General features: G+C 41.4%; 1 protein-coding gene across 1 annotated transcript; it reads right to left on the bottom strand.

Moving 5' to 3' along the window:
- Positions 1 to 10,987: 10,987 nt before the first annotated feature.
- Positions 10,988 to 21,086, bottom strand: GREM1 (gremlin 1, DAN family BMP antagonist). Its single transcript, XM_066552092.1, has 2 exons — positions 20,900 to 21,086; positions 10,988 to 14,412 (listed from the first exon to the last, which is right to left on the bottom strand). Exon 2 carries the CDS (start codon positions 14,409 to 14,411, stop codon positions 13,857 to 13,859), a length of 555 nt encoding a protein of 184 aa, XP_066408189.1. The 5' UTR covers position 14,412; positions 20,900 to 21,086; the 3' UTR covers positions 10,988 to 13,856.
- Positions 21,087 to 22,088: the final 1,002 nt, after the last annotated feature.

A 22,088-nucleotide genomic window follows, 5' to 3' on the forward strand; every position in this document is an offset into this window, starting at 1 on the left:
GGTTAAAAGAGGGAGTGGAGAAACTCAGCAAATCTACAGCAGCATGATCAATGGATTTTGGGTTGAAAAATCTGCATTTTTCATCATGGTTTGACTGGAAAAGACAAGTATCTAAGTATTTCAGTTACATAGATGAATTGAAGATATATTGCCAAAAAATCACCAAGGTGCAGATATTAACCAAATATGAAGAACTCTTTGCAATCAATTTTCTGTAGAAGGGGACACATAGGAATTGCATTAGACCAACCTGGTCTAGTGGGCACATGGCAGGGGGCTGGAATCTGATCATCTTTAAGGTCCTTTCCAACCCAAACCATTCTGTGAGTCCATAAAGACATACCAGATGCCATAATGATGAGCATGTTAGAAATATCGAGATAAACACTGAATAATTAAGTAGTATGTAATTAGTTACATCATCTTAATTAAAAGTAGCTGAGCAAAGCAATCCAGCTTGTAGAGTTCTCTGTTCCTTCTCATATTATTTGCAGTCTAGTTTCATGATCCTCTAAAACAAAAAATTGATGTGCTGATGAAAAGATGGAATTCATAAGCATTTTTGTTTGGAATCCTAATATGCCAGGATGTCAGATGACAGATGGTTTATCCACCTAAACAGCTAACTTCATTCATTAAGAACCTGAATTCAGTCCTTGGGTCCAAAAGAAGTGCTGGAGCCTGAAGTTCTTGAACTTTCTTTATGTTTCTTTGATTGCAGGATGCTTTTAGCAACACAACACCTAGCTGAAAAGCAGTATTTGCCATACAGTTGTGCCTGTGTTATTCTGAGATACAAATACCACCTGCAGGGAAGAAAATATATCAGATAAAGTGAATTTCTTTTCAAAAATAATAACATACATGTTGAACAGAAGTCCAAATTTGTAAGACCAATCCTAAAGGTCTAAAATAAATGCTACTCTTTTGAATACACAAAGTTCTCATCAGACATAAATCTTATTTTCTATGATGCAGTATTATTTATTATTTGCTAATGTATTTCAGCTCTGGGGCTGTTGACAATGTTACTTCATAAATACAGAAATAATTTGTGATACACTGATTTAAAATCCTATAAAGCAAACTGCTGCCTCTAATTAAATGGCAGATTAGAGCTATGCAATTAAATATTTTCAGAGATTAATTGTTTCATGTCTGTAAATATTACAGCCATTTATCGAGGGATTAAATCTGGAAATAAAAGCAGGCAGTTTTTAAATTACTTTATATAAATATGCAGGTACATATATAGGCATATGTATATTTTTTTAAAATATGAATGCATATATATCTCTAAGAGAAGCTTATTCTGTTGATATGGCAAAAGAAGTTGATCCAGTTGTAGATCTAATATCTGTATTTCAGCAATCTACAATGAAATTTTCATACATGCATTGTTTAGGAAAGGACACCTAGTGCAAAATCAATGCTAAAAGCTGAATAACTGTAGTTATTGAAATAATTTAAAAGCAAATGAGCATTTGAGATGTGTTGGTCAGAAAATTTTAATCAAAGCAGACTGGGGATTTCTATGCATAACCTCTTTCATGAGACAAATCCCAAGGTCCTTTACAAAATAATGAAATTAGCAATGCAAATATTGATGAATACAGTAGGTCAAACAAAGCAGTCCTTGCTCTTGAGAGTGCCGCTACTGTTAAGTCAACAAACCAAGGGCTTCCAGATGCAAAAAAAGTGCAAGTCTCAAAGCCAGGCATGCTAGGTTTTTGGTAAGGATCAGAAAAAGTATTGAAAACAGTTTGCAAGTCTTGGTTTTGGTTTCTATATAATTGTTACATTTCATTGTGTCCATTTGCTCTAGGGCTTTTTGCTTCTTAGGGACAATCTTTGACACATTCATGAACGTGCCAAATCTTTCCTGGAGGATGGTGGATGAGCAGGTGTATGGGCTTCAGAAGTTCCTGAGTTGCATATAGATCATTTACTATACAGACTGGTGCTTGAAGAAATGCTGTTCTTATAAAGGCAATTCCCAGACACTTGGGAAAAGTTAGGGATTTTCAAGTTTGGTCTTACAGTACTGTTTTATCTATGCCTGAAAAGAGAAACTAAAGCTCCACAGATCACAACTGAAGACAGGCTCAAAAGAAATGAGTGGTGATTTAACTTTTACAACTTATTCTTTCTGAGTGAAACTTGTTTAGGCATGCTGGGCCTTCATGAAAACCCTCTGCAGCTTCTCAAAAAGAATGTGAGGGGTGAGTGAGGAATAATATTTTCAGTCACAGTGTGTTATAAGACTTCTAAGGCTTCTTTCTTTTTTTTTTCCTTTTGCATTGTTTCCTCTTTGTAAATTTTTCTTCCTCTTTCTCCCTCCCTGTTTAAGAAACCATTGCTAGTTTCATGTGCATTTATCCAGCTCCAATATTTGTTCATTACTAATAATAAGATTTATTCAAGCTGCAAATTCCAAGACTGAAATGATTAAGCCATTTGAAATTGCTCCAATAATTGATCTCTAAATTTCTCTGCCATATTTTTGGTCATACTTGTAAGTATGTTAGTACTTACAAGTTTTCATTTCAGATTCAATTAGTCACAGAGTCAGGCACAAAACTCCACTCTATGATTCATAACTAATCAAGACAGTGTAAATCAACCACTGAGAACTTTATAAATATATAAGTAGCTGAGCAGTAAAACTTGAAATCAACTTGTTACAAAAAGCTTAACCCACAAATGGCCATACACAATTGAGCTCCAAAAAACCATGTGTGTGAGTCAAGGGAAATACTTTTAAATTCTGAGGTCGGTATTTTTTCTTTTGCTTCTCTTATTAACCTCAAAAATGGAAACATTGTGATGTTCTAGTTTTCTTTGCCAGTCACTCTTGCAGCATCTGTAGCAGTATTTTTGGCTATTGATTGACTGTGAATCAGACAAGTGTGCTAATGCCCCTTTGTTTTTTACTTCGAGAATCTTTGATTTCCACTGAAGTGTTTATAAAGGCTGACAGTGCTCATTTTATATGTGATTCACAGCAACCATAGCAATCCTGTCTTTGAGAAGTGCAGTGGTGCAATGCAAATGTCCTGAAAAGGCTATGCATTCATGAGAGGGTTTTAATTATGGATCACATTGCTACCATTAGGGTCTGAAGTTCAGTGCTATTAAAGATTTGAAAGATTTTTTAATTGCTCAGAATTTTAAATGAAAGCACAGTGTGAGATATATTCTCTGATTTTAAAAAAATATTTCCTAAGAATGAGTAACAAAAAAGGCCAAGGCCAGAATTTTGTCCTCTCTTCCAGATTCAAAGTCATTATCAGAAACTTTCATACAATGATCTTCCCCACCACACCCCTTGGATGATACATTCCAACACTCCAAAAAGGTGATGCAGATCTAAGATGGGTTTCTGAGACTGCTTCATGCACACACTTCTGAAGTTGTATTTATTGCTTATGTGCAGTAGTATTTTTTGGAGGTTTTCACAATATCACAAGATATCACTTCTTTGCTCTCTGTTTGCTGAAACTGCCACAGAAAGCAAGCTATGGGACTATATGCTATGTCCCTGCAACAAAAACACCTTCAGGTTTTAAAAGAGGTTTCCCATCTCTTCTGGTCTTAAGTATCTTCTAAAATATCAAACCAAGTCCACTTGCAAGCCTGTTGACAAATCATGACATTAATAAAAAACATGAAGGGAAAACAGTTTCCAAGTTCACATACTTAAAAAGAGAACAAGTTTCATGTGAATCTAAAGATCCTATTCAAAGCTGGGAAGTTGATTGGGATATTTTCCAAAAGCAAGAATTAGTGTAAACTTGGATCACATTGTGATGCGTGTTCTTTCCTTGGAACAGCATTAAACAGCTGAGAATCAGTCACCTTACTTCAGCAGAGTTTTTGAGAGAATGGGGGTGAAGACAATATTAATTTTTAAGTAATGTGAGCACAAGAAATCTGATGCCCAACTGCCCTTTTTGCTCCTGGGATTATTTTGACCTAATTACCAAGGCATCTTTCTGAAAATGTATCCTTTGGACTAAAAAAACAAAAGGCAAAACCCACTCTCTTGGACCCTACTGTTTTAGTTCCCTGTATGAATCTTCTGGTTTGATTTAGGAATGTGCTGCTTGGTTCCCATGTGCATTGTTGTTGTAGTATTTACTTTGGAAGGAAAAGTGAGTATACGGTTCACGCCTTAACCTTGTCAAGCTTTCCCCTTACCAACTTGAACTGACACCATACAAATTCTGAAAGGAAAGGCCACAGCCAAAATTAATCATAAACATTAACCATAAAATATTACTTTTGACCCTACCAAGGGGCAGACCTCTAGGAATAACATCCTGCTCCTTAAGAAAATAACATCCCTCTCCAACCGAGAGGTGCAGCCGATCTCGTCTGTGCATGACGGACATGCTGACCTGTGCCTCGGGGTGTAACATCTGATCCCAGCTCACAGGGTCATGTGCACTCCAGGCCTTACCTTATGGAAGTCAAACACTGCCCTACACACAGGGCACTTGTGTCCTCTTGGCACTTGTGTCCTCTGCATGAAACCAGTCCTGTATGAGGTTGTGCTGTAAAGTTAGTGTTTTATGCAAAGACAAACAGATGAGGCTGAAGCTGGAAAATTTAAAGCTGCCATCCCAACTTCCAGGCTGCTTTGACCTGAATGAATGCTCTAGGTATATACTTCTCATCATTGCACCAATAATGAGCCCTGAGGGAAGGCTACAGTCTGTAACTCCTTTGTAGCATTTCATTTGAATAGACCCTATGACTAGTTTATTCCTAGAGGCACAATCCATAGGTTATTGGAGAACCAATTTCTGTAGCTATTGGGCAGTATGCTGTTCATCAGCAAATTGAATTATTGAAGCCTCTGAAATCCAAAAACGCCAGAACCAAGACTAATTAATATTGCCAAAGAAATAGTAAATCAAAGAAAAACATACTTTTTACAAGTCACTGGAGATGAAACATAGGTGCCTAAATCAAGCAGGACTTGCAATATTAAATGGAACATTCCCTAAATATCATTAAAATATCTAGCATGTATTAATAAATCAGGTTACTTCCCAGGAGGTGCTGGTTGTTCTGACATTGATAGGGAGAGATTTCAGCAGCAAGCTGTTGAACTTGTCAAGGGTGCCCCACAGATGTACTTCTGGTCCTGCAGGCCTCCCTTAATTCAATCCCTTGCCGGCAAGAATAAGATGTAAGTACCCCACTTTCCAGGGGTTTCCCTTAGCATAAACCCTTCAGTGTCACCTCAACAAGTGATTTTGGTCTTCCTTTTCCCAGCATGTCAGCCCCAGATAGAAATCGAGCCGCTGTTGGGATTAACAGGTTAAAGAGAACTGGTGAGGCAAAATGACATCATCCTAAATTGGTGCACTTAGACTCCTTATGGAAGATTAAAAGATTTCCCTGGTAACACTCATTTGTCCCTGTGGGAGAAAGTGGGGTTTGTTTCACCCATTGACTAATACTAATCAAAGAATAAATTTCAAGCATTTGCAATGAAATTATCACTTGTAACAAGTTCATGAGGTTAAAACTTCTTTGGGATTTTTATGCCACACTGAAGTGCAGTTATGTCCTTGTGAGTGAATTTGACAGATTTGATAGAGATGGTAGAGATCGTTGCTGTGTTATCTGCTGGATAAATGCCTTGAAGTGAATATTTTCACAGGAATTGATCTGTGCTTGATTTGTACTTGCATAGTCTATTTATAGCTAACAAATATAAGCTCTATGCAGATGGCTCACTTCTGACAACACAGTACAAACTGAGTACACTCCTCCTTTCACGTTAATGCCAATACATCTCTCCTGTTATTAATAAGCTATTTAGACACATTCTGACAGCAGACTAGACCTCATCTTTGAGATCAGTACCTGACACTCATATTTCTTTGCTCTTGCCCTCTGTTTCTTTTCACCATCCATCACACTGACTCTTACTTCCTATCCTCTCCTGTGAAATAGACACTACCTTCGTTTTTCATCAACAGTAAAACAGATCAAGGTGGTTTCATGTGTTGGTAAAGATAAATGTCGAGGCTAAAATCTTTCCTTGTGTGTCTTCCATTAAATTTCACTGTGTAGCATTTGTACACTTTTCAGCTATGATGCACAAAAGCCAGTGCTGCAAAATATTTTCAGTCTCATAACATCATGACTCTGTAGAAAACTAGTGTCCTTTTAGGTAATCAGTGCTTATGCATTGAAATTAATTACCATTAAAACCTCCCTGTGTTTTGTGACTTTCTTGTCCAGTCGTTTCAAATGGCTCCTTCTCAAACGGCACAGGTTGTATATCATGTCAAGGAGAGGACTGGCAAAATGTGCTTTGGAAATATGCAAACAATATTTCAATGTAATAGTGATAAATAAAGATGTGTTTTCCTCTGTAGTCATAGCAATTGTAAGGAAGAAAAGATGTGAAGATGCATTTGAACAATTCTCATTGGAAGAGTCTTTTTTTTACCCAGCTTCTCTCCTGAGGTGAGTTAACTGCAAGTCTTCTTACTTAGCTTATGTGATAGAAAGAGATGAACTTTTTTTGTGCATCTGTGTGTAATGTTTTGTCCCTGGTAATGAACTAAAATATTTGATTCTGAAAGAAGGAGGGTTTTTTTTGGGTTACAAAGGAGTTTGTTGCAAGAACTGAACTTAGTTGTACAGGAGTAAGGAGCCTGCTGACTTCTGATCAAGGCTGACAGCTTAAGAAAACCTGCCAGGGTAGCTGTTCTCTCTGTTGGCTGAGCGATGGCATTTTCATCACCAGACAAAGTTCAGAATTTCTTTCAGAGAAAAACTGAGCTTGACTTTTTGAACTTTCAGACTACTGAGCTGAGCAGAGTGAAACCAATTGTTGAGACATCATGCATGGATCTAAGGGACCAGTGGGTATGAACTATGCTAGAGAATCATGATAACACATTCTTCATGCTTTTTTTTTCTGTTTCCTTTTAACCATTGTTCTTGCTCTGCTGTTTGTCCTGAGTCTTACTTGCTTTTCACCATTTCTCAGTAGCAGTGAATGTATAAGATATCGTGGGAGAAACCTGAGACCACTTAAAAGCAGCTCTAAGATGAGTTCAACTCACATTCTCAGAGCAATGTTCTCCTTGAATGGGAAGATCCAGATCAAAGGCAAGTTGGACACCTCTTGGATGTTATGGTACTTCAGAATCTTTCACTGGTGTTCATTCAGCAGCAGCTCTCTTTCAGAAAGCGTATTCTGTACAAAAAGAGCACTAAAAGCAACTCAATGGTGAAATTAGAGATCTACATAGATTACATTCCCAATGCAAAAGAATGGATTAGCTTAACTTTCAACTCCTGCTGCCTAATGTTGATTTAATATATTGTCTTGACTTTTAATAAGGTTATTGAAAGATAAAAGCATATAAGGAGCTGTGCCACAGATGCGACTGTCAGAACTTCATACGCAAAATAAAAAGAGACATTATAATAAAATGAAAATTGAATGTTGCTTGTATAAAATCTGGCTTTGTTTTGATGCATAAAAAAGCAAACACTGTTCCATACTGAGGTTTTCAAGAATGTCTTAAGTACACAATGCTTCTGATGCCACCCCAGTTGCCTATATATAGATCTGTCTTGTGTAAAGAATTTAAAAAGCATTAGAATAGAGAAATCAAAGAGACAATAAATTTTAAACCAATCTTATTGTCTGCAGCCTAAAGTGTTATTAAGATCAAAGTGGAGCAAACATCTGGCATTTGCCTTTCTGCAAAAATTAGATCAAATTACCTACCATAGGATTTAGATCCATTCAATAAGTTCTTGCCATTGTACACATAGTTTTCTCTCTCCTTTTTATTTGCTAAATCTAACTTAACACCCAAATTCTAGTCTCTTCGTTCATTTGAAGCTGAAACAAATTAACAACAAAAATGGAAATCACGTCCCTCATGAACATCTGTTTTCGAAGGAACATTCAAGGTCCTTCAGATCCTAAAGAGAGAAGTTCAGCAAGACTTCATCCATTAAGGGTAATTGTCTAGAAATAAACTTAACTAAATACACAAAACCCTGTCCCCATCCTTAAAAAAAGAAATTCTTCGTGACTACACTTCTAACTAGTCATTGTAGTCACTCCTAAAATGTGTTATTAAGAAGCTTGACACAGTACTCAATAGTTTTATGTATGATCTTATCCAATATACATTTTTCAGACTTCTAAATATATCTAATGCACGGCTTGGCTTTTACACCTTTGTTTAGAGAAGTAAATACATTTATGTTACATCTATATAGCATGATTTTTTAATTCTCTGTATAGAACAATAGACTACTACAAAGCTAAGATTGAGAGTATATCTCTTCTCTTAAATACAGAATTTAATGTGTCCTTACACCTCAAAAACTGAATTACAAAAATTTAAATGAAAGAAAGACAATATTGCCTGCAAATTCATCATTATATGAATCAAAAATCTCAATAGTGCTCAGTTGTGATGCCATATGATAAAATCATGATTAATGAATTTGAGTATTCTAACCCATATGAGCTGTAAATTACACATTGGTTCTTTCCAATTGCTTTAAGCAGAAACCTTATTGATATTACTAGGCAGAAAAGTAACACATAGCTCTCAAATATTCTGGAGAGAGAGATTTTTTTAACCTCTGTTCCTTTTTGCTCTTGTAATATGAACTGGAATATTACTTTTTTCCACAACGCATTCTTTAAAAAAAGAAATGCAAATGTAGCAAGTTCCAATTTTCTTTGCAGAACTTTTATTGTGAGTCAGTGTAATTTTTCTATTTGATCCATCCCCAAGCTATGTGATCTGCATCTGTACCACAGCAAGGAGGAGTTATTGCTTATCATAGCTTAGAATTTTGGGGGGTTTTAATGCAATCTCAAAGAACCTTTTTTTATATCAGTATAAACTTTCTCATATCTTGCTCCTTGATTTTTCAAAAAAAAAGTGGATTCTGAATTTCATTTTCAAAACTTTTAGAAAATAATAGAAAAGTGAGCAAGTGACAGTTAAAATTTCTTTACTCCTCCACCCAGACCCATGAAACCTTGAGGAAGAATTCAAGCAGCCAGAAGCCACACATTGAGACAAGGCACTTTAAAGTCATCAGCTACATTCCCAGGCAGGCAGTGCACATAGACTTCAGATGTTTTTATGTAGATGCATTACAAGGTAGCGTCAAAAATCTGCACTGGGACTCTTTGTGATACTTGTGCATTGCTGGGAATTTCTGCTTTCAGTCTCAGCTGATAAAAAAAATAAATCTGATGGTTATTAAAAATATGAACCACTGTTTTGGCTAAATATAAATACATGTTAAATTTTCACTCCCTTAACATTTAAATGATGCAGCTCTCCCCTTTGGTTAGTGGATTGCAACCATCCAGGTAAGCAGGACAGCTCAGAAAAAAATTTGGGTGTTCTTCTGCCAAAATTAACTGTTGTATTTCAGTAACTAATGAAGTGTTTTTTGGGACAGGTTTGAGTTATTTGGAATGAATAAGATCTAGGTATTTTTCACTTGGTTGTTCTCCTTCAGGAAATCTTTTGGAACTAAAACCTGTAGGTTTACATCTACAGTGGAAAAGGAACATCAGCCCCAAGGGTGCAGTTCTAATTCTCCTTTCTCCTTTCTTTTTTGGGTTGGGTTTTTTTCTGTTTTGGCAGTGGGTTTTTGTTTGGTTTGGGTTTTTTTTTTCACTCAGGAGAAGGTAAATAACAAGGTGAAGTTACCCCATCATTTTTGCAAAGTCCAGGTGCCTGTTGCCAGGCTGGTGGAGCAGAGGCACGGTGCCCACGGTGCACATCTGCAGCTCAGATGGGAGCACGCTCGGCAGAGCCAGCGCTCCGCTCTCGGTGCCTCGGAATCACACACACTGCGAGCTCCCAGCAGCACATGGCTGACAGAGCACACCAGAAACCCCACACACACCCAGCCCAGCCCACTGGGCACAGAGAAAGGAGGTCTCATTTCTGTCTGCATCCTTGACAGCAGAGTAAGGTGTGTGAATTCTCTCTCTCTTGCTTTCTTTTGGTCTGTGTAACTAACTATAAAGCACATGGGAGGTTATCTTCAATTCAAAGCTGGTATGTAGCATAAACTATAATTAAATTACATGTTACTATATAATTAGTAAGACCAGCACCATGGAGTACTAGAAAGCTAAGTCTAGGAGGTTTTTCTCTGGTTTAAATATTTAAATAAAGATACATATGCACAACTTCTCAAGGAAACATTCTGCTCAACTGTGCCCATACCTCAGACCAGAAAAAGTCAATTACCTTCCAAAAAAAAAAAGATTCTTAGCTGATTTTATTATCTTTCGAGCAAGTTTTAGAAGCATGACAAAGCTAGATGTGAAGGAAGACTTAACAAAAAGGGTGGAAAGTTCGAAGAAATATGTTCTCCCTGGCTGCAGTCCTTCCTCAACCCTGGCCTTGCACATGTGCTAGCAGCAGTGACAAATCTTCCTGTTCTTTTCTTATAATTCTTTTGTATCTCCTCTGTCCCTATTTGCAGCTTGCAATATGCTGTATTGTAAAGGTGTTCCTTACTCTTTTTTTCTAGAAGTGGGACTAAACGGCCAGCTAAACACTAAACTGAGATAAGGCATAAGGAATGCAGGCCAGCTCCAACTTTAACTCTACAACAATTCAAAGCTGATTTATATTTTCAACTGTCACTCTATGGTTTACAAGGGGAAAAGTGTGAGCAAAGATTGAGATTTTCCTTCTATAAATTGTGGAAGGGTGAGGGGCAAGTGACAGATCTCATTTAAAAGCCTTATTGAAGTAGCCGTGTTGAATGATGGTGCCATTGCTTGTCTCTATGTCTTATTGTCATAATGTAAAGCCTTTTATAATTAGAAGAAACCACAGAAGTCAGGATAAAGTACAACAGATCCAGAAAGAGCTGGAAACTTGAGGAAGGGGGGAAAACCAAACCAGAAAAACCACAAAAAACCAAAAAACAAACAACAATAGACACAGGCTGGAGAAGATATTTTATTTATTCGTTACTAGTAGTTAAAATGACGTATAAAATGCTGGGAAGAAAAAAAACTCCAATTCTATTCAGTTACAAAATAATTAAAACTTCATTTTAAACCAAGTTTTGCTTTGTGAGACCGAGCATGAAAATACTGCAGCCTTAGGTTATATAGTCCATTGTTTTTAGAATAAAGCAGACATTTAAATACATATTGTGGTTGATATTAAATATCTCATATAATTGTAAGTTAGCAGAACTTTCTTACTCTCAGGCAATAACTAGCAATTCATATGGGTGAGGGGGATCTGCCTCAAAGGGAGTTCCGTCATGATCTATGCACAGGCAGTTTTAGAACATAAAGATTTGGAATACTTTTATCAATTTTCCTTGAGAATTCTAGACAAAACTTAAAGGAGTTTCTGAAGCTATGCTTAACAGCTAAGGGGTTAGGGACATAGCAGTCTCTGTCAAAGAAAATGTGAATTTTGCTGTCAATTTTACATGAAGAAAAAAATGATTCATAAGGTGTTCCCATTTCTTGAACAAAAACCCAAGCTAGTACAAAATTTCCAGCAATGACTGAGGTTGGCCCTTTCCCCTGGGGAAAAAAATAAAAAAAGAAATTTAAATGAAAATATTCCCTGCCTATTATGAGTGAAAGAGAATTTGTATTAAAAATAACATTAAATATCCTTATCTTTCTGTTTAACTATTCACATTCCACACAGTGGAAATCTACCTCCTATGATTCCAGATTTTAAAACTGGATTTTAAAATCCATGAAAACATGTCAAACTGCTGAGTGAGAGTATACCAAATGAAATGCATTTTAATAATACCAATAAATGGGTTGTAATCATTTAATTTTACAAACACAAACCTCACAGCAGTGGATTTTAGAACAAAGATAGACGAGCTGTAGAGATGCAGGATATCACAAATAAATGTATGATGCATTACATAACAGGTGGGAAAATTGATAAAACAAGGCCACATAGAATGCACCTGTGACATGCCACTCATCATATATCTTTCCCTCTGGGCAGATTGTCCTCCTTAATATTCTATGGCAAGAAATCATGTCAAAATAATCACCTTGTGGCTGAGAGAGGCATCTGGTGGGAGAGAGCAGAGTTATACTGACAGTGAATCCAACAGAATATTGCTGCTGAGTGGGGAAACTGAGTCCTGGACCCTCCAAGACCCATCACACAGTAAGTGTGGGCCTTGGAGTGCTCAGGATAGCAAGGACAACATGCACGGGTGGGCTGCCTCTCTGGTCCAATCCCCAGCACACACCTCATTAAAATAACTTTTTTGTAGGAACTTCTGTGCTCTTGCCAAACTTTATAGCCCTGATCAATTTTAAACTCCAAGCCTGAACGAAAGAAAAGACAAGATAACATCACAGGTGAGAGTCATCAAACTGTTGGAAGTAGGGTGTCCCCTTTTATGTTTTTCCCCCCAGATGAGAGGGGCAGTCAGCCCTAATTCTCTTTACTTACTCCAAATCCAGTTTAAATGCAAGTCTGTGGTAAAAGATATAAAAAGAGGATCATTGCTGGCAAAGTTCTGCATCTCTGTTTCAACAAACTGCATGCCTGTGGCAAAGCTAAAATAACAATAACAATGCAATGTTTACTAGTCATGAATGTTGTGTCTTTTGTCTCTTGTGTGGTTATTGCATTTTCAGTCACATGATGCTTGTTTTAATTTTTGCTCTGCTCTTTATGTACTAAATTACTGCCATTCTGTACTTGATCTTGGTTAGCAAGATTTTTGTGCTGTGGTTATGTATGTGTGTGAAAAAGAAGAGTTTGGATACACACAATGAAGTAGGCACACTCATTGCATGTATGTATAGATACCACTGCCTAAGAGATACTGCATATACGTATATATGTAGATATGAAGAATAACTGATATCAGAAATAAAAGACATCAAATGGATCTAGTGGCATAAGAATGGGTTCTGTTTGGTTTGGAGAGCCATCAGAATTCAGAAGTATATTTATAGCCTGGTATATAGTTTCTTTTTAATTTATGTAATATATGACTAGGTATATAAATTAAAGCAAAACGTAAACAGAAGACAATATCTCTTCCTCTGTGTTTTCCTATTTATGTACCTTTCCTTTTTCTACTCCCTTTTGTACTCTCCCTTTCTACTTGCTTTGACCTTTTGCTTTCTAAGTTGCTGTAGATCTGTTTCTCATCCACCTATATTGACTTTTCAGCACTCCCACATCCCCCCATTGTTCTCCAGACATGGATTTTGGATTGCAGCTATTTTTTTGAAGAAGCGTGGTACAAACTCTCAACACAGCTTCTATTTTCAGTGATGGCTGTGCTAGACTTTAAACTGCTCTTTGTCTATTTTTTATATAAGAATAGATTTGTGCTTTGAAATATATTGTCCTCTTGCTTTGATGTTTCACATAATACAGTAAAAAAAATAGCACAAAGGTGAACATTCGCAAAAGCCACAGCTCCACTTTCCCAGCAAGCAGCAAAATTGTGAATATACACATGAATTAGGAAACCTAATTCATGACTATGGGTAATTAGGGTTTTTTTTACTGTCTCATACGCTGTTTTTGTTTGGTTGGTTTTTGGTTTTTTTTCTGTTGTGAACATTCATGCATTTGCTCATCCATATCCATTTTCTCCCCTACACACACACATGCATGCCCTTTCCTTACATGAATTTTTTCTTTCTTTTTGGGGGGTTTTGCTTGTTTTAGGTAATTCACTAGGTCCCTTTCAGTTTTGGCCAGCCTTGAAGGTAGGCTAGTTCACGCCACTCACTCTCACAATGGCAGTGATTGCATACAGTCAGAGTGCAATTGCTACTTTTTCTCCATTTAGTCCAAGTCAATAGATATACACCGGCACTCCTTAACTCGGGTGATTCTTTTTTTCTTTCTTGGGGGCTGAAGCTCGGGGCAATTGAGTGTAACAGTCATAGTGGTGAATTTCTTGGGCTTGCAGAAGGAACAAGACTGGAAGGAGCCTTCTTCTTTACGGACGTGCCGGGGGATGTAGAAGGAATTGCACTGGCCGTAGCAGAACCTGTTGATGATGGTGCGGCTGTTGCAGCCTTCCTCGTGGATAGTTTGTTTGAGGGGCTGGGTTTTGCACCAGTCCCGCTTCAGGTACTTGCGCTCAGTGATGTGCAGCGCCTCCTGGCTGGACTCCAGCACCTCCTCAGCAGGCATCGAGGTGCCCTTTCCTCGCTCTCGGTGCCTGGAGCCTGACTGCTGCTGTGTCTGCATCTGCTCCGAATCATTGGGCTGATCCTTGACAGGAGGAGGGATAGCACCCTGAGATCCACGATTCCGCTTTCTCCCTTCGGCCGCTGGCAGCAGAAACCCCATCAGAAGAAACAGGGCACCGATGGCATACAGCGTGCGGACCATCCTGTAGGAAGGAAGGTGAGGAAATAAAGCACAGTTGTGGATTTCAGATATCAACAGAAGCCAGGTATGCACTAAATTTTCAGCTCCATGAAAAAAATGTGTGCACACACACTTATAAAACATAAGAATTCAAGCCTGAACCAGCTGGAAAGCTGTTCCCAAATTACCAAGTGATAAAAGCTTTCAAATAGAGTGATTGAAAGTAAGCCCAAACAGAATTTTGTTTGTGTGTCCTCCATCTTTTCCCAGCTTTTTTCTCCTCGTGCATTACCCTAGTTCTCATTCCCTTCTTATAGCTCACTAACATACAGGAAGATTGCTCCTTACTTACAACGGTGGAAGAACAAATTTTATACTACACAAGGATTCATTTACATGATACAGCTATCTACAATACCAGAGGGCTAAAGTCTTTGTCTCAGCAGATGTAGTCTAGATTTCTGTTCCCTAATCAGACTCAGAAACTTTATACAGCTCCTTGAATAATGTACATCCAGTATATAATGTATATGTTGTATACACCTGCAGCCTGTTTTACAGCTTCCCAACCTCTGCCACACTGCACCTCCAAAGGGGTCCAATGTATCTGAGTGCAATGATGCTTAAGCTGAGAGATGTGCAACAAGCCAGGCAACAAACATAAAAGAATATTTAGGTACAGGTTAAAAGAGATGTGTCTTATAATTTCAAACTACATCCTCTCATACATTGCACTGAATTCTTGATTGAAGTAATACAGATGCAATCACAGTACTGAGAATTTTTCAGATCCCTAAATTTTATTCATTTTACACAGAATGGTGTTGTTGGAGGGCAGAATTTTGTAAATATGCACAGAGTTTGTGCATACAAAAAGAGACCACTTCAGGAAGTGCAGTTAAGTGGGGATCATCAGGTCCTTCAAAACCGTATGGCTGCCCCAAACCTAACTATTGGGTAGGAATAACTTTCCTACTTATACTTTCCTCCCTTATTCCACCATTTCTGTTGCTTCCCAAATCTGAGTTCTTGAGGCTGTTCTGTCAGCTTAAAACACCAACCAGCACAGAAAAAACTCATCAGTGTCACACTTCCCCCTTCCAGAAGCACCATGGTCTCCAAGTTTTTCTGAACGGAGCTATGTGGAAGCAAGACAGGTGAGGTATTAAGTCTCTGAGGGACACTCTCCATGGAAGCGTGGAGGAAGGCACCAGAAATGAACAACTAATTGCAAAAAACCACTGTAAAACACTAAAATTGTGAAGAGACACAGGCATTAAAAAGGAAAAGAACTGTGAAAAAAAAATGTTGAGGAAGTCATTGTTTTCTACCTGCTTGGAGTGCTGCAGTTATATTCCTTGTTTGACTTCCTTTATTAGTATGGAAAAAATAGCATTTAAATTGAAGAATCCTTCTTGTGTTACTGCCCGAGAAACATGTGAAACCATGGGCACTGTCCTGGACGGCTTCATCCGCTCTGCTGAGACCACACAACTAGGCAGGAAAGCAGCCAAATGCCAGTGCTGTGAGGGCCACCTAGAGACTCAGCAGAGGCTCAGGATAAGTACTGTTTGCTGTAAAAAATAACTGCTAATTTCTCAGTTATTAGGTCTTCCCAGTCACATGGAGAAAATAAATGTTGTGCTGTTCAAACAGCCTTTCTCATCAAATGGATTGAGAGAGGAATTCCTGAAGTAGGAAAGTGTCATAGGGGGTTCTACTACATTCAGGGAGTTGATTGTGGATCTAATATTTTTAGTCTTTGTCAGCAGATTTCTAGAGCACCTAGAGTTCCTGATGTATCGTAGATGTATACATTCATTTCAGTAATCTATGTACCAGCATGTCCTGTGTTTGGCAGTCAAGGAAGGGGCGTAAGAATGATGCAGTTGGTGACTCCAACAGACAATCTGGAAGGGCAGCTGTCAGTATCTAAATGAAATATGGCATGGAATGCACAATTTTAATAACCTTATGACTTTGACATAGACAAAAATAAGTTGGGAATTCCAATTAAGGAATAACACAGCATAATTTCAAGTGTCAGCCTAGACTTCACATTTGCTGGTTTTTCCTCATCTCTATTACAACCTGAATATTGTTTAAACATGTTTAGTTTTAATTTTTTCTTAAAAATAAGTTTTCAGAGAATTATTAACTATTGTTTATTCCGTTAAGAGATCAGAATGATTTCTTTCAAAACTATTCTTATTTCTCTGGTGACTGTCTAGTCACCACTATTTTAATATGCACTTTATTTACTCAACATGGTGCCAGTCTTAAAAGAAAAAAAAAAAAGTTATTGCATGAAGTTGAAAATAAATTGCTAGGTTGTAAGCAGTGCCAGAAAACTTCAGGTGTTTATTTTATTTAGTGTCCCACAACTTGGATGAGGTTCCACCAACATGCATATTCCTGGATTACTTTTATTTTTAAAACTGATTAGCTACACATTTTCTTTCTTTTTTTTTTCACCATAGATGGCACAGCAAGGTCTAGTCCTACAAAAATGAGTTGTATTCTGGGATGGGAATCTGGGGAGAGTTTCATAGTAATATATACTATTGTAAGGTCTGTGGCCCAGATTCATGCAACTTTATGAAGCACAAGCTTATCCTAAGGAAATGCAAGCATGTGTTTCAGTGTAATCCTAAACTGGGAAGAGGTAATTTTTCACTGGGTTGGTTTCCAGCCTTAAAGGTGGAAGCTGCATTACATGCTCATAAAAGAAATTGTAACTCAAATGAAAATTAGCCACTCGGCAGAAACATTTGTTATGGTCACTTCCAAAACACACATCTAAAAGTAATCCAGAAACTCAGGGATAAATACAGGTTAAATTCAGAAGAGGCTGTGTGAACAGCAGCTAAGCAGGATCTTTTTTTAATAACTAATTAAAAATTTATTTTTAAATTAAGATCTAAATTTTTTAAATGAAAAACACAAAGGAAAATGAGGTGGTATGCCTCAGGAAGGAAAGCAGCCAAAATGGAGTACGGGCACCCTGCAGCACCTCTGGTGGCAGGGCAATCAATGCTTTTGCTTATGAGAGAAGATGACACCTTGGCTTACATTAGGAAGTGAAGTGGTTCATCTCTCTATGAGTTAGCAGTTGTGAGTGTTTCTTTAACAGGGTTTTTTACTGAAAGAAGTAAAACACAGAAGAGGACAGTAGAAGTAACTAAAATCAGCGTTACCATACCAAAAGTTTTACTGAAGAGAAATGTCTCCTGAAGTAAATGCTTTTTCTCCTCATTACAGTCATAACTCTGCAGAAGTTGTAGCTCTGCAGCTGTGAGAATCAAGCTGTAAAAGCTTATATTCCATGTTTCTGCAAAATTTTCATTACTTGATACCAACTGGCTGTTACACTGGCATAACAAGAAATCCTTCGGAGAATTCATTTGAGAATCCTTTGAACAAACAGATGACCATAACCAAAATGATCAATTCCCTCATTTCATTCAGATCCAGAGAGATATGACAGAATATTTATTTTTTTAAAGTAACACAATACTACAAAACACTATTCTTTCCATATTCCACTGCTGAGTTCCACTTTTCATCATCTGTAAGCTCTTAGTCCTAAAGCCAAAAGAAGTTTTATTGCTGACTTCAAACAGGAGCAGAATTGGGCCCTAACATTCATATCACTTCATATGTGGTTTATCTAGAGCCTGAGATCTCATCATCTAAAACAGATTAAGAAATGTGTGGATTAATACTAGCAACTATTGAAAGAAATATAAATGCTTTCAGGTTTACTATTTCATACAATTAGTTTGTAATTTTTTTCACTTATACATTTTCTGCTATGAATTAAGGATCTCCACATGTCAGTTCACAGACAGAATTTCCCTATGAGTTCCTAGGCAGAGTCAGAAAGTTACTACTGACATTTTTAGCTCAACACAACTTGTTTAAAGGATCTGGATGGAAACCTGGTTGAAATACCCAGCAAAATTGTCACAGATCTTAACAGGCCTGTAACCTCATCTGTAAACCCCTTCTATTAGCAAAATATTATGAAGAGCCATGGACTCCTGTGCTTCACAAGAAACATGAAAAATAATCTGATGAAGAACTAAAAAAAAAAACAACCAACAATTATTTGGTGGACTTCAAATACAAGCCAAAGAAAGACACAAAATACAATCCCTTTGACTACTGCGAAAATAGAAGTGGTTTATGTCCCGGAGGATCAGAATAATTTTATGCCTTGCATATTACGTCTGAATTACAGAAACACTCTTACGTAATGTTTTCATAGTTCATAGATCTGTATTTTTAAATATTAAAAAAGCATAGTGATGGCAGTTCCCAGAAAACTGCATTTTTTTTTTTGAAATCAAGACAGCAAAACTAACATCTGTGTTTCATAGAATTTGGATATATTTACATTTCAGAAAATTTCTTCTTGAGACTCATAGAGATGGGGGGGGGGGGGTTGAGACATATAAGGAGTGTAGGCAGCAATTTTTAAAACAAACAAACAAACAAACCAACCAACCCTTGAAACCTTGAGAATTCCTATTTTTCTGCAGGACATCCTATGGGATTCCCGGGATGCTGAACATCATGGTGGACATGGCTGGTACCAAACCAGGGTTTGCCTCGCCTGAAGACGCCCACGCAGCCTGACAGCTCCCAGCTTCCCTGCGCCAAACTCTCTGCAGACGCATTTCCTCAGGGAGCCCTAAAACAACCGAGAGAGCTTTGCTTCTCTCTCTGCACTGCCGTGCGTGCTGGAAAGGAGAGTCTTCAGCAGAAGCTACGCATTTCTGGGTAGCACTGCCGAGAGAAAAAAGCCAAATGCTTTAGCACAACTTGGCACTGAACGCTGAAGAGGAGCGGAGAGCTACGGCCATCGGTGCCTTTGTCACTTACACACAGCCTCAGCGCACGCTGGTTGGTTATTCCCGCTTTGCTGGGCTCAGAGAGGAGCGGGGCAGGAGCTGAGCGCTTCTGCGGCTCTCGGGTCGCGGGGCCGGGCTCAGAGGCAGCTGAGGCTGGGGAGCCACTGGCTCTGCACCCGGAGGTCGCTGCTCACAAAACGCCTGATAAACCCGGCGTCCTGTCAGCAGCAGGGAGAGCCAAAGGCGCGCTGGTGCCCCAGAGCCCCGTCTGTGAAAAAGGAGGTTGTGTCTCAGCCCTGGTGACCGAAACGGGATTCGCTTGCCATTCTTTCGCCGAGAGGAGCCACAAATGGGACACCAGGAGTGCGGCCGCAGCTGATGGCCGGGGAGGGACTCTGCGGTACAGCGGGCCGGGGGCCGCGCACCTTGCCAGCCCCGCGCCTTGCCAGCCCCGGGCCGCACCGCCCAAGCCGAGGCAGTAACACGGGAGAGCCTGGCTGCGCCGCGGGGATCGCCGGCCGCCGGCAGGGCGGGGAGACCGCAGGCTCGGTTTGGCTCGGCGTGGCCGGGAGCGACTCGGCCCGGCTCCCCGAGGGCGGGGACGCTCCTGGCGGCGGCAGGCGACACCGACGGCTCTTCCCACGGGCCACGGCCGCGGTCTAGATTAACCCAACGGAGGACGAACTCGCTGAAGGGACTGCCAAGCCCCCGGGGGATCGTATTGAAACAGACGGGGCAAGCAAGCAGGCTTGCCCTCCAGAAGGGAAAAGCCCTGCGCCGAGCCGCGCCGCTGGCCCCGGGCCGGGAGGAGCGCGGCCGGGCCGAGGGGCTGTCAGCTCCGTGAGGGCAGCGCTGACCGACGGGCGCACGGAGCCGTCGGCTCGACAAAACTCCCGCGGCTCCGAGTCAGGTGGGAGGGCTGGGCGGAGAGGCGGCCGAGGTCGCCGAGCGCAGCGATGGGGTCGCGTTCCGTCCGCTGCGCTCCCGCCCGCCCGGGGCTGCGCGGGGAAGGACGCGGGGCGCTGCCCACGGGCGCTGCCGGTGCGGAGCCTCCGCTCCGCGGCATCCGACCCCGCTGGCACACACCGAGTCTCCCGGACGGCACGCAGCCCGCCCCGGGAGCTCCTGAAGTACCAGGAGCGCGCTCCTACGAGGAGCGGAGATTTGCAAAGGCGGGCCAGCACAGAGCCGGGGGCTAAGCGGCCTCGTAGAGGGCAGCTCGGCGGGACGAGATGGGATGGGGCTGGCACCTGGGGATCTGCCCCCGCCCCGCTCCGTGCAGAGGCCGGGCCGGGATTTTTCCGTGTCTCGGGTGGGCGCCGAATCCAATTTGTCGGGAGTGATGCTGTAGGCGGAGATGAGAGGCAGAGCTAACGGGGCTTTTGCAGTCCCCGTGCTTGTGAGGGGAAAGAGATGTGACGGTGCCCTAATCCCCAGCGCTGCGGCGGAAAGCTCGGTGCGCCTCGCTCCCGCGGACGGGAGGGACGGGCGTCACCCCCTGCAAAACCGAGACGCCCTGGAGTTTTGCTAGACACCGGTGAACAGCTCCTTCCCTTGCCCCTTTCTGAAGGTAGGATAGAGAGCTTGAAATTCTGCCTCCCACAGACACTGGCCGAACTCGCGGCCGCCGGACCCGCTGGTGTCCCTGCTCACCTGCGCGGCGCGGGCGGCTCCGCGGCGGGGCTCGGCTCGGTGGCGGTGGCTCCTCGGCGCGGGCTGGGGCTCTGCGGGGCTCTGAGCGATGGGTCACTCGGTGGAGCGGGTGGCGTGGGAGCCCGAAGCTGCCCGGGAGTCCATAGAGAGAGAGAATGTCGGGTCCTGCCTACAAATTGCAGCAGCGCCGAGCTGTCTCCCATTTAAATGTCTGCCAGCTGAGATCTGCTCTCCAAGCCCCTCCAGATCATTGGACAAGCGCCTCCAAAGCCCGTGTTATCCGCCCCTTTTAACACTTCCATAAACTTCCACCAGGGAAAGCTTTCAGTCATCCAGATAAACACTCGACTACTTTCCTGTCTTCAGAGAATCGGTGCTAAAGGTCACCACCCCAAGGAATTGTTCCTGGAATGCACAGAAAATTCACATTTTCCATCCCCATTAAAGTATGACAGTTAAGAAGAATTAAATCCTACCGCCTCCGCCGCCTTTCCGCGCACGCTGGGTGCTTCCCTGCCCGTGAGCCGGCCGGGCGAGTGGGCCGGCTGCGGGGAGCCCCTGACCAGCCTGCCTTGGCCGGGGGAGGCAGCCACCTTTGCAGCCCTCCCTCTTGCAAATTGGCTTTCTGAGGTTCTGCAGTATGCCGGGAATTTCGCAGCTTTGGAGGAAAAAGCCTCTGTGGCAATGTCTGTGTGCAGGGGTGTTAAACCGTGGCTCTCGATCCTCAGCCCCGCGCTCATGGCTCTGTATCACTGAGGGTTTGGGGTTTTTTTTTTGGGGGGGGGGGGAAGCGGGGGATTTGTCTTTTTTTTTTTTTTCCTTAATTTTGTCCCGTCGCTGTCTCTCGGGGGGCGGGGGGCTCCTCAAGCCTCCCGAGAGGGGCAAGGACGGCGAAGCAGCGGCGCGTCCCGCCGAGGCGGAGCGCGGAGCCGGCCGGAGCGGCCCGGCCGTCGGGGCAGCCGCGGGGCAGCGCAGCCGCGCCGCGCCAGCCTCCGCAGGTCCCGGGGGCCGCCCGAAAGGAGGCAGAAACCGGGGGGGGGGGCTGAGCGCTTTGCGGACCCAGACCGTCCCAGCAGTAGCCGGGAGCATCTCTGTACACTGCAGCTGCCCGAAGGTGTACCCCGAATCTGCAGACAGCGTCGGGCTGGGGGCACCGAGGGGCACAGCCCCGGAGGGCGGACAGAGCCCG

This window comes from Molothrus aeneus, chromosome 6 (genome assembly GCF_037042795.1).
Source record: "Molothrus aeneus isolate 106 chromosome 6, BPBGC_Maene_1.0, whole genome shotgun sequence".
Classification (NCBI taxonomy): domain Eukaryota; kingdom Metazoa; phylum Chordata; class Aves; order Passeriformes; family Icteridae; genus Molothrus; species Molothrus aeneus.

Excerpts from the sequence above, each read along its gene's own strand:
- GREM1 (XM_066552092.1), bottom strand. The coding sequence starts at position 14,411 with ATGGTCCGCACGCTGTATGCCATCGGTGCCCTGTTTCTTCTGATGGGG.